Raw genomic sequence first — 13,484 nt, 5'->3', positions numbered from 1 at the left:
CTGCTGTTAAAGACACAGGAAAATACCCAAAATGATTGTGGCTCTACATGGTGAAAGGCTTGTGTTATGGAATATTGTAGATAAATGGCAATTGGGCAGCCACTTGTGTTCATTGGATCACTTCCATAGCAGCTCCCTCATTTATACCACCATGGGTTTCAAAAATCCTGCCCAGTGACAGTGGTATGCTCTGTTCTATCTGTACTATCTCGCCAGAGCAGCTTCGTCACGCTGGCCACGTGACCCGGAAGTGTCTTCGGACAGCGCTGGCCCCCGGCCTCTTAAGTGAGATGGGCACACAACCCTAGAGTCGGACACGACTGGCCCGTACGGGCAGGGGTACCTTTACCCTTATCTGTACTATGTCTTGTTGCGACTGACTGCCTTAAGACCAGATTTTGCAAAATGGGCAGAGTCATGGTGTTCATAGCATTAGGATGCTGACAATGGGTACCAGAGATTCAGAATAGGCCATATGATATGGCATGACCCACACTTTAAATTCCCCACTTTGGGGCCTGCATGCTGCTCACCTCTGCTTCAAACTTACTAGCTTTTTCTTTTCTTCCCCAACCTCCTGAAAAACACAAAACCACTTTTTATATAACTGGTACCACCAATTAGTAATTTTATAAACAGGCACTGCACCACAAATATTTACATGAAACCTTAATTTGTAGAGGGACATTAAGCCAATATTTATACACCAACCCCATGTTTAAGTAGTTCCTGATTCTTTGTGGCCTAAGTGACTTCTGTAGCTCCTGTTGTAATCTTTTTGTTTTTGTTTTAATCTACAGAACACGAAGCAGACATTAAAAATGAAATGTCTTGTTGCTTTTCCTAGTGCCATCTCAAGTTCTCTATCCCATGGGGAGCCTAGTCATGGACTGGCTGACAGAATGATAAATTGCAGAGAGGTACTTGAAGCTTTCAACCTCCTTGTCCTCCAAGTGAGTTCTTTCCCATACGCTCTTCAAACTCTGCAATCCAGAATCAGCTCCGCCAATGAAGTACACTGGATACAGTTAGGCAACATGGTAAGAGGTCTAAATGTTATAATAGCTTTTAGGAAGCTTTTATGTGCTTTTATGAGCATCTTTGGTCTTTGTCTCTGCTGTTATCATAAAGTGGGAATTGATTTCGTCTGCTGATCTAATCAAGTCTAAAGTCAAGCTCTGATGGCATCTAAGAAGGGATAGGATTCATATAATGCTCAACTTGGTCGCTGTCTCGCCTACCAGTTGCTTCGTATGCTTTGGTAAATCCCAGAAATTGGTTGTTAGTGGTGCCAACTTCATTTATTTTCTGTGATGTATAGCCCATCTTTAAACAGCCAATTGACATCCACAGAGTGCTTACAAAAGACTTAAAAAATACAAATATTATAGAACAACTAAAACACCCCACCACTGCCCTATTTAAATTAAGAGCCTAATTCCTCTGTCTCTTTACCCCAGCTAGTACTCACAGAGTGGTTGGTTTCTGGACTGAAGTCTTCTCTCTGGCCCAGCCCTCACTTTGCTTCTCATGGACTTGATCGATCTTCAGCCACATTGCAGACTTCTTTCTGAAGAGAATCTTTCACTTTGGTCAGGACCACCACCCTGAAGGCTGGCTTTAGTTTTCCAGCTGCTTGCTTGTTGAAGTCTCTCTATTTTCTTAAGCACAACTCTTCTGGAACCTTCCACCCCTTATTGCACTTCTGATCCTTCCCATTTTAAACTTTCTTCAGCCTCTCACACTCAGCTGCTTACCAGACTCCTTAGCTTCTGGCAGCTTCTGTCTCTTCAGTTAAGTCTCTTCTTCTGTCTTTCCCCTTTAAGCTGTCCTCTGCCTGACTCCACCTCCAACAAATTATTTGACGCTTCATCTGGCTTTCTATGCTTTGTTGTCCACAGCCTCTGTGGCCACCTCACAGGACCCCCTTGATTTTACCCAAGAACTCTCAGAACACCAATTGGATTAGCCCCTTCTAATGGCTCTGATCACCAGTGACATTCTCTTCCAGTACAGTACTGCTAGCTGCCAAAGGTGTTTGCCTCCTTCCCAGCTTTGGCCACATTCACACCTTACATTTAAAGTGCTAAAATACCACTTCAAACAGTCATGGCTTCCCCCAAAGAATTTTGGGAACTGTAGTTTATTAAAGGTGCTGAGAGTTGTTAGGAGGTCCCCTATTCTACTTACAGAGCTACATTTCTGAGTGCCCTGTGAGGAGATTGTTAAACCACACTGGAAGGGGAATAGGGCATCTCCAAACAAATAAACTGCAGCTACCAGAATTAAGCATTCAACCATAGTACAAAGCATATCACCATTCATAAGACACTTAAATATTTGCATTAGAATAATAAGAAATGGGGTTTTTTAATACGTAGGATGGAAAAAACTCCACCTCCAGCCAGTAAGAGCTCACAGCAACTTAAATGAATTAATAACTTTAAATGTTAGCAGTGTTTAAAAGCCAGGGGAGGGGGGAGGAGAGAGAAAGGTATTTGCCTTGCACCAAAAATGATAATGAAGTGGGGAGCAGCAATCCTCACTGGGAAAGCCTCACTTCACAGATAGGGTGCCATTTCCAAAAAATCTCTCTCCCTGGTTGCCACCTGCCTTACTGCTGATGTTGGGAGCCCCCAGAAAAGAGCCTCAGAGCTAGATCTCAGGTGAATTGTAAGAGGAGAAGATGGTCCAGCAGATACCTGTGTCCTAAGCCATGTAAGACTTTAGAAGTAAGCACCAGCACTTTGAATTGAGCCAGAAAACAAACAGGAAGCCAGTGAAGCTGTTACAAAAGAGGTGCGATGTGAGACCATCTCCTGGTCCATGTTAGCAGTCCACTTGCTGCATTCTGAAATCATTTGAGCTTTGGGTCTGTCTTTGAAGGCATCCCTACACTAAACTACTTCCCTCATAAAGGGATTTTAGGATAAACTAACTGATGTGGAGATCTATAATAAAGGTAAAGGTACCCCTGCCCGTACGGGCCAGTCGTGTCCGACTCTAGGGTTGTGCGCCCATCTCACTTAAGAGGCCGGGGGCCAGCGCTGTCCGGAGACACTTCTGGGTCATGTGGCCAGCGTGACGAAGCTGCTCTGGCGAGCCAGCACCAGCGCAGCACACGGAAACGCCGTTTACCTTCCCGCTAGAAAGCGGTACCTATTTATCTACTTGCACTTAGGGGTGCTTTCAAACTGCTAGGTGGGCAGGAGCTGGGACCGAACGATGGGAGCTCACCCCACCGTGGGGATTCGAACCGCCGACCATACGATCGGCAAGTCCTAGGCGCTGAGGTTTTACCCACAGCGCCACCCGCGTCCGTGGAGTTCTATATAATCCATTATTTGGGACTATTTATAGTTTTTCATTCAGCTACAGAATCTGTGGGCAATATGGTGGTGGCTGTATTGAACAAATGTTATTTCATACCTTGTTTATGTTTTTTTTTTTTTTTTAAATAATTTTTATTGATTTTACAACATAAACAAAAAACAAATAAACATAACACGACTTCCCCAAACCTCCCCTTCCCTGCATCCATATTTTAAAAATTTTTAGCAATTCTTCATCCCATTTTTATATTTAATTCTCTTTAAAAAAATTCTATTTTATAAATTTCAATTTATAGCTGTAATTCTTTGTATCCAATCCCTTGACATCTTAACATTCCGAAATTTTACAACAATTTTTAAGATAGATTTAAAATTTTTTCCAGTCCTCCTCCACTGTCTCTTTCCTCTGGTCACGAATTCTGCCGGTCATCTCTGCCAGTCCCATAAATTCAGTCACCTTGGTCTGCCATTCTTCCAGAGTAGGTAATTCTTTAGTCTTCCAATACTTCGCCAAAAGGATTCTTGCTGCTGTTGTTGCATACATAAAAAAGGTCCTATCTTTCTTTGGTACCAATTGGCCGACCATGCCCAGGAGAAAAGCCTCCGGTTTCTTTACAAATGTCCACTTAAGGATTTTCTTAATTTCATTATAGATCATTTCCCAGTAGGCCTTAATCTTTGGGCAGGTCCACCAAAGGTGATAAAAAGTTCCTTCACATTCATTGCACTTCCAACAATTGTTATTGGGCAAATGATATATCTTTGCAAGCTTGACTGGAGTCATGTACCACCTATAGATCATTTTCATTATGTTCTCTTTCAGGGCACTGCATGCCGTAAATTTAATACCTGTGGTCCATAACTGCTCCCAGTCAGCAAACATGATATCATGACCAATATCCTGTGCCCACTTAATCATAGCCGATTTAACCGTTTCATCCTGTGTATTCCATTTTAGCAGCAGATTATACATTCTAGACAAATTCTTGGTATTGGGTTCTAGCAATTCTGTTTCTAACTTTGACCTCTCCTTCTGAAATCCTAGTTTTCTGTCCTGCTTAAAAGTTTCATTGATCTGGAAATAATGTAACCAATCTCGAACTTTAGGTTTCAATTTCTCAAAACTCTGTAGTTTCAACTTTTCACCATCATATTCTATAATTTCACAATATTTTGGCCACTCTGTATCCATGTTCAGTCTTTTTACCGCCTTGGCTTCCATTGGTGACAACCACCTGGGGGTTTTACTTTCAAGCAAATCTTTATATCGATTCCATACATTATACAATGCTTTCCTAACAATATGGTTTTTAAAATTTCTATGTACCTTTACCTTGTCATACCATAAATATGCATGCCAACCAAAACTATTATCATAACCTTCCAGGTCCAGAATGTCTGTATTCTCAAGAAGTAGCCATGGTTTCAGCCAGCAAAAAGCCGCTGCTTCATAATAAAGTTTTAAGTCCGGCAGGGCAAAGCCCCCTCTATCCTTTGCATCAGTCAAAATCTTAAATTTTATTCTGGGTTTTTTGCCCTGCCAGACAAATTTAGATATATCTTTCTGCCACTTCTTGAAACAGTCCATCTTATCTAAAATTTGCAATGTCTGGAACAAAAACAACAATCTCGGCAATACATTCATCTTGATAACAGCAATTCGGCCTAACAAGGAAAGTCTCAATCTTGACCATATATCGAAATCTTTCTTCACTTCGGCCCAGCATTTCTCATAATTGTCTTTAAATAGGTTCACATTCTTAGATGTTAAATTCACCCCCAGATATTTTACCTTTTTAGTAATTTCCAAACCAGTTTCTCTTTGAAAACTATCTTTTTCCCCGACCGTAAGATTTTTTTCCAACACCTTTGTCTTATGTTTATTTAATTTAAAACCTGCTACCTGACCAAATATTTCAATAAGTTCCAAAACTCTTTTTGTACTGGTTTCTGGCTGTTGTAATGTCAAGACTAGATCATCTGCGAATGCTCTTAACTTATAATGTTTAGTTCCGACCTGTATACCTTTAACCAGCTGGTCTCTTCTGATCATATTTAGGAAAACCTCCAGTACCGATATAAACAATAGAGGGGAAATTGGGCATCCCTGTCGTGTCCCTTTCTCTATTGGAATTTCGTCCATAACCATACCATTTACAATTAGTTTGGCCTTTTGCTCAGAGTAAATTGCACTTATACCATTTTCAAAGTTTTTGCCTACCCCCATCCCTTGGAGATTCCTCTTCATAAAGCTCCAACAAATGTTGTCAAAGGCTTTCTCTGCGTCCACAAAAATCAAAACAGCTTTTCTATTTATGTCAGTTTCCAAAAGTTCTAAAATGTCTATAATATTCCTCACATTGTCTGACAATTGCCTGCCTGGTAGAAAGCCAGTTTGGTCCCTGTGAATCTCCTCTAACAAAACTTTTTTGAATCTTTTTGCTAAAATGTCTGCAAAAATTTTATAATCCACATTCAAGAGTGATATAGGGCGGTAATTCTTAACTTGATGTTTCTCAGTTTCTGTCTTCGGTATAAGTGAGATGAATGCTTCCTTCCACGATTCGGGAGCCTTTTTCCCTTCCAAAATTTGATTGCAAACTTCTTTCAATGGTTGTATTAACCAATCCTTCAGTGCTTTATAGTATCTCGCAGTTAGTCCATCTGGTCCTGGTGATTTTCCCAGCTGCATATCCTGAATGGCGCTCTCTATTTCTTGATCTGTAATTTTCTCATTCAAACTCCTTCTATTATTTTCAGAGATTTTTGGTAAGCCGTATTTTCCAATAAATTCTTCTATCTCCTGTTCGTTTTTTGGCCCTTGTTTGTATAATTTCTTGAAGAAACTTTGAAAACAATTACTTATCTCATTTGGTTTATTAATAGACTTCCCATCTACTTCGAGTGATATCACTGTATTCAATTTTTGCCTCTTTTTCAATTGCCAAGACAGTAGCTTCCCACATTTATCTGCGGACTCAAAAGTCTTTTGTCTCATTTGTTTAATTTTCCATTCTATTTCCTGATTCATCAATTCCATATATTGTGTTTGATAGAATTTTATTTCTCTTAATATCTCTTGAGATTTAGGCTTAGATCTCAATTTCTTCTCCCCTTCTTTTATTAGATTCCAAATTTTCTCTTTCTTTTCATTCTGTTTTTTCCTCTTTATTGAATTCTGTTGTATTAGGAAGCCACGCATCACGGCTTTACTTGCATCCCAAATAACTCTTTTTTCAGTGTCTGATCTCAGGTTAATCTCGAAGTAGTCTTTAAGTGTCTTTTGGGCCTTTTTACAAATTTCTTCATCTCCAAAAAGAGTGTCATTCATTCTCCATCTAAAGGTTCCAGCTGTTGTCAGTTTCATTTCCATCTTGACAGCATTGTGGTCAGAACAGGTCTTTGGGCAGATTTCTATTTTTTTAACTTTTGATGCCAGATTACTAGAAGTCCATATTTGATCAATTCTAGTCCATGTCATTTTTGCTTCAGAGAAGAAGGTCCCCTCCCTTTCCAGAGGGTTCCTGGTTCTCCAAATGTCAATCAGGTCCATAGTGTCAGTCAGTTCGAAAAATGTCTTTGGTAGTCTTCCATCATTAGATATTGTTTGTCTTTGGGCCTTGTCCATGTTTGTGGAGACGACTCCATTCATATCACCCATCATTATAATTTTAAAATCCAAAAAGTCCATTAAAGTCTCATGCAACTTCTTGAAGAATTCAGCCTTCCCCTCATTTGGTGCATAAACTCCAACAATCAAAATCTTTTCTCCATGAATTTGAATTTCCACTGCCAGGTATCTTCCTTGGTCATCTTTAAAGATCAGTTTTGGTTCAAATTTTTCCTTGACATAGATCACAACTCCTCTTTTCTTAACTCTATCTGATGAAATAAATTCTTGTCCTAATCTCTTATTTGTTAAAAGTTTTCTATGTATCCTGGCAATGTGAGTTTCTTGTAGACAGATTACATCTAGATGTTCCTTCTTTAATAGATGAAATACTTGACCCCTTTTTCGAGGGTGGTTCAAACCATTACAATTCCAGCTGAAGAGTTGCAGAGACATTTTTGTTACTGGGTAGCTCTTCCACCGACTGCACCAAGTTGTTGTTCCTCCTCGGTCGGTGCTCGGTTCAGTCCAAATGATAGATTTGAAATGTCCGGTACTTCCCCCTCACTAACAGTTCCTTTCTGAAGATCCTCTTGATTTCTTTCCAAAAAGAGTTCTTTATCCTGGTTTGTTTTTATTTTAATTTTCTTCCCTTTAAAGTTAAAGGACAGCCCTTGTGGAAATTCCCACCTAAATGGGATATTATTCTGTTTAAGTAAATCAACTAATTCTTTAAATTGAGATCTAACCTCCAAAAAGTATTTAGGAATATCCTTAAAAATCTGGATCTGAGAATTTTTAATGACCAAGGCCTTCTGGAAATGTAGGTTCAGTATTTTGTCTCTTTGTTCCTTTGATCCCAAGGTAATTAAACAGTCTCTTGGCTTCTTCCCTTGCTTCCTGCCAATCCGAAAGGCTGAGGTTATCACAAATTCATCTTCTTCTCCATCTAACTCATCATTCCAAAAATCTTGAAATTTATCTGTGAGGAATTCCCCAAGCTTGTCCTCTTCCTCTTCTGGAACCAGTCTTAATTTCAGGTTCTTGCTTTTCCTTTCCAGTTCTAGTAGGGCTAATGCTGTATCATGTTCATGTACTTTTTTTGCAATAGGCGCAAACTTTCCTTTGGTTTCTTCAGCAGTAGACCTAGCACTCTCAGCTATTCTCCTTGTTTCCGTAGACTCTTGAACCAAACGGTTTATAGAATCTGTATTAGATGAGATTGTTGTTGTGTTCAGGTCTAGTCTTCATACCTTGTTCGCTTCATACCTTGTTTATGAAGGGAAAAGGCCATTTATAAGATGTATGAACATAATGATAATTTTCAAGGGGAAGCGAAAAACACATGTTTTGTATACAGGACAAGTATACACTCTTAGGAATCACATTATTTGCATTATCTCTGTTTGGAGCAGGAGGAACTGAGCCAAGATGAGAAGCTGTATTTTGGCTTGAATGAATACAGCAAATCTCTGCAGTGGGGAATCACAAGCCCTCTTCTGAGATGTGATGAAACCTTTGAAAAAATGGTGAATACACTGTTAGAGAGGTAAATGCTTTTGGAATAGTATTTAGCTAAGTCCATGAGTATGCGTGTCTAGAAAGAGGAATGTCTAATTCCCCATCCTAATGAGCAGTGAGCAGGAAAGGATATTCAGTCCTTAATAATAATAATAACAATAATTTATTATTTATACCCCGCCCATCTGGCTGGGCTTCCCCAGCTATTCTGGGAGGCTTCCAGCAAAATATTAAAATACAGTAATGCATCAAACATTAAAAGCTTCCCTAAAGAGGGCTGCCTTCAGATGTCCTCTAAAAGTCTGGTAGTTGTTATTCTCTTTGACGTCTGGTGGGAGGGCGTTGTTCCACAGGTGGGTGCCACTACCAAGAAGGCCCTCTGCCTGGTTCCCTGGAACTTGGCTTCTCGCAGTGAGGGAACTGCCAGAAGGCCCTCGGTGCTGGACCTCAGTGTCCAGGTAAAACGATGAGGGGGGAGACACTCCTTCAGATACATGCTATGGAATAATCTCCACTGAACATAGTGGGACTTAACCTCTGAATTGGATTGGATTGGATTAGACTGTGATGTTTAGGGTCTGTCTATAATTCTTCTAGCAGTATAGAAATGTATGCAAACACAGCACTTATACGATTAATCATATAATTAAAATGAGAATACTTTTAAGAGTCCCAGGCTATGCCTCTTCCTTTTCTTTTGTCTGATGTTTGGACCCAACATCAGACCAGCACATACTAACTTGACTAATTAAAACTAAGCTGTGCTCTTTTCAAGGTACCCCAGGCTGCACAGCATGGTGATTCGCTGCTATCTGCTTATTCAGCAGTATTTGGAAGCATTGATGGCCCTCACCACCATGGCCTCCCTCAGGGACCACAGCACACCTGAGACTCTCAGCATAATGGATGACATCATCACTGCACCCGGCAAGGATAAGAATGGCCGTGGCCACATGCTTGTCATCAGGATTCCCTCTGTGCAGCTGGCAATGCTGGCAAAAGAGAGGCTGCAAGAAGCTCGAGATAAACTAGGCCTGCAGTATCGGTTTGAGATCATCTTGGGGAACCCAGCTTCAGAACTTACTGTTGCCAAGCACTTTGTGAAGCGATTAAAGGTTAGCTTAGGTGGCTTGTTTGCTTTTTTGTTACATATTACATAGAACTTACAGGTTTGCATGCAATAAGTGTACTCATGGTCATTTGTTGATGTGTGTTTAAATTTCCCATGGAGAAGAGACAATGTAATAAGCTACTTTTGACCGGACTCACTCATTCAGATACTGCCTTACTGTACCGTGCTTTACAATGTTCTGAGTAAGCAAAAACAGACCCGTTACCATTGAACTCATATGAAAGTCATTGGTGAATGATTTCATACAGTCCACTTGCAAAGAAAAAAAATACATAGTTGCAGGTGTTTTGAGCTATCATGTCATACATGGACTTGCTGAGACATCAAAACATTCAGGATTTTGCAAAATGAGACCAGTGCAACTGTGCTAGCAAAGGAGACCATGGAAAGTCTTGGGAGAAGTAACATGGGGAGAAAGGGGTTATGGTGGACAAGAGTCAACAAATAGTGACAGAGTCAAGGATCTTCGACTGCTGTGTACTCTTGCACAGTTGCAGACACAAAATCTAATGTTAACTTACAAACATGAAGACCCATTGTACAGATAGGGCACAGTATTGGGAATAGGATACTGACCCTATTTGCACATAACATTAAGCCAAACCATAGCTTAGTGCAGGCATAGGCAACCTCGACCCTGACCACTGGGCTAGGGATCATGGGAGTTGTAATCCCAAAAATCTGAGTTTGCCTATGTCTGGCTTAGTGCAAACAGTGGCAGAGGAAGGGGTGTGTGGGCTGCCCTGGGTGGCATCACTGAGGGTGTGTGTGCGACAAAATGATAAAAATATGACTTTTAAAAAATAATAATAAAATTGGGCTCACGAAACTTTTTAGTTCAGTCAACAAACGTAACAAAACACAGCTGGCACTGCGCGTCACACACTCTCCTGGGAGTGACGTGGTGGCTTGGGCGCTGCAGGCTCCGCGCTGCCTAAAATGGCAACATGGGGCTTGTGTCTGCCCACCGCCTCTCCCTCAGCCGCCCTACAGCTGAGTGGGAGGTGGTGGAGAGGCTCCACGCAGTGCGCCCCACCCCTGGCTGCAGGACGCACACGCCACACCGGGCTCCTGAGACGGTTAGTCGCTGAGTGCAAATGAGCATATGTGTAGGTTCCTTGACTGAAGATTATGGCTGCTGTGCTACTGAGGGCTAAACCATAGTTTGGCTTAGTGTTATATCTGTTGGAAGGAGGCAGTGGTAAAACCACACCTTCATTTTGCACCTTTAGGCGCCAGGCAAACACATTCCATTTTAAACAGGCCTTTGGTTGATTTGAATGACATCCTATGCCCTTTTAAAATGTGGGGTTTTTTGGAGGGGGGTTATTGGGTTGTTTTTATTTTGATTTTGATTATGTATTATGTGGTTTTTATTATTTTGATTTTATTCTGTGAACTGCTGAGACCTCCGGGTATAGGGTGGTATATAAAGTCAATAAATAATAATAGAGCAGTAGCAATGAAGTCTGGAGAGGAAGGCAGTGACTGCAGTACTGGGAGCCTTCTCGTTCGTGCTATGTCATCACTTAGCTTAGTGCTATGTGCAAACTGGACTGCTAACTAGCTTGCATTGGTACGAGTGCTGGTGCTGTAACGGCTTTTTGTAGACATTCATTGGATCAAACTCTTAGTAGAACAGGATGCATCATGCAGCTTTCTGTTCATAACAAGTAGCATTATGCAACTTACTTTTTTCTGTTAAAAACAAAATAATTCAGTGTTTAAAACACTGAAGAACAAAATGCTGTGTTCGCAAGTAATGAGGTACAAAGAGTGGATGGATTATCAATTTATCACTAGGGAAGAAGCCAGTTTGAAGATAATGTAGTCTGTGATTTGGCAGCCAAAACTCCTATTCATGTCTTTCCCTCTCATTTCAGTCTCAAGTGATGCATCAGCCTGCACTTGAGACAGATAATCTGCTGTTACATACATGCCCTTCAGGATGATTATACAGTGGTACCTTGGGTTACAAACGCTTCGGGTTACAAACACTTCGGCTTACAGACTACGCTAACCCGGAAGGAGTACCTCTGGTTAAGAACTTTACCTCAGGATGAGAACAGAAATTGCACAGCGGAGGCAGCAGCAGCAGTGGGAGGCCCCATTAGCGAAAGTGGTACCTCATGTTAAGAACTGTTTTGAGTTAAGAATGGACCTCGAGAACGAATTAAGTTTGAAACCCGAGGTACCACTGTATTTTAGTTCATACATCTGAGCACAGCCAATGGAGCAGAATAATAGAAGCTTGTGATGTGCTCTTGAGCAGGGAGCTTTGAGAGTTCCCCCAGTGGGCACAGCCCAATTTGTATTATTTCCAGTTATGTGCTGCGCATAACTATTATTTCCAGTTATGCATAGCACCAGAGGCTGAATTGTGTGGAGAAAGGAAGTAGATCTCTAATAGAAGAAATGGCTTCTGCCCCAGGTCAGAGAAAGGAATTAGTCACAGGCCTTTTCACAGTGGAAACTACCAAAAAGCCGAGCCCCATATTGACTCACTTATCCACTGAAGTGTTTAATTTCTGACCTATTCTTTTGCATCGAACGAAAATACTCGTGGTGTGCAGAATATGTATGAGGGAGGCAGAAAGAGATAAAAAACATTGGATAGAGAGCAGCAAATAGTAGAGGGGAAGCTGTTGTAGAAAGTTTCTTCCTTACTGTGCACACATGTTCAAGACAGCTTTTCTTAAGATAAACACCCTTGAAAGAGACTCCACCTCATTTTTAATGACCACTGGGTGTTGTTGGTTTGTGCTGTGTTTCTGCTTCTTATTTGAAAGTATATGTTCTGCTCAGAACCGTAGCTACGGAGTGGGTTGGGGGGCTTGCCAGGTTTTTTGCCCCAGGTCAATGCTCCAGCGGAACACCATTGAGGCTCCAAGCCTGTGTGTGTGTGTGTGTACACAAATGCATGTTGTGGGGGTGCCAAACTGGGTGAAATAAAGCCTAGTTTTGCCCCAACTTCTGCTCTTCATTCAGATGGTCATGGTTAGATTCTTTAGCTGCAAATGTTAGCCATTATAGTAGGGGAAGGGAAGCTTTTTTCCACCTTGAGGGCCACCTTCTGGAGAAACCTTCTTGAGACCATATGCAGGCAGGGCCTGGAGTAAAAGTGAATTGAATTTTACCTTTGCAGAGTAGCCTGTTTCCTTCACAAGCACACATCCCTCATCCTACTCTATCCTCTATCCAGGCAAGTAAGAAGCATTATCAGAATTCAAGGACACATTCCAGCCAGGCAAAACTACTCAAGGGTATAAATTAGGGATGGTGAGGGGTGTGTCTTGGGACAGAGTATGTGACAGAGAGAGTCCTGCATTTTGTTATTTCCTTGAAAATACTGTACAGTTCCAAAGCCACGTATACTTCAGCAAGCAGAGAAGGAGGAAATGCATATGGATTGCAGATATGGATTGTTTTAATCAGGAAATTTAAAAAATAAAAATGTACATTCTTGCAGCAAAATATCAAATAAAACTTGCCCAGTTATTTGGAACAGGTAACGAAGCACAATACAGCTTTAAACACATTGAATTGCAAGGAAAGAAAGTGGTCTACTGCTTAATTCATAGGCAGTGGTACCTTGGTACTCAAACGGCTTAGCTCTCGAACATATCAGCTCCCGAACGCCACAAACCTGGAAGTAAGATGTTCCAGTTTGTGAGCGTTTTTCGGAAGCCGAATGTCCGACGGGGCTTCCGCTTGAGTACAGGAAGCTCCTGCAGCCATTCGGAAGCTGCGCCTTGGTTTTTGAACAGTTTCGGGAGTCAAACGGACTCCTGGAAAGGATTAAGTTCGAGAACCAAGGTACCACTGTAGTAAGAAAGTATGGTGAACATTATAAGATGCAGTTGGAAAAGAATAATGATGGAAACCATGG

General features: G+C 41.2%; 1 protein-coding gene across 2 annotated transcripts in view; it reads left to right on the top strand.

The window, feature by feature from the left end:
• Positions 1-13,484, top strand: part of GREB1L (GREB1 like retinoic acid receptor coactivator) — a 169,474-nt gene that overhangs the window by 134,494 nt on the left and 21,496 nt on the right. Inside the window, exons 19-21 of one of the 2 annotated variants that reach the window (XM_081873563.1) lie at positions 848-1,040; positions 8,358-8,491; positions 9,239-9,578. In XM_081873563.1, coding sequence (XP_081729689.1) covers positions 848-1,040; positions 8,358-8,491; positions 9,239-9,578 — 667 coding nt within the window. Of the gene's footprint in view, positions 1-847; positions 1,041-8,354; positions 8,492-9,238; positions 9,579-13,484 lie in introns of both variants that reach the window. The other variant, XM_081873564.1, reaches the window with a different exon arrangement.

Source organism: Podarcis erhardii (genome assembly GCF_964252035.2).
Source record: "Podarcis erhardii genome assembly, chromosome: 8".
NCBI classification, from domain to species: Eukaryota; Metazoa; Chordata; class Lepidosauria; order Squamata; family Lacertidae; genus Podarcis; species Podarcis erhardii.
Note: the sequence above shows the minus strand (reverse complement) of the source record. Positions and strands in the feature narration are given on the sequence as shown.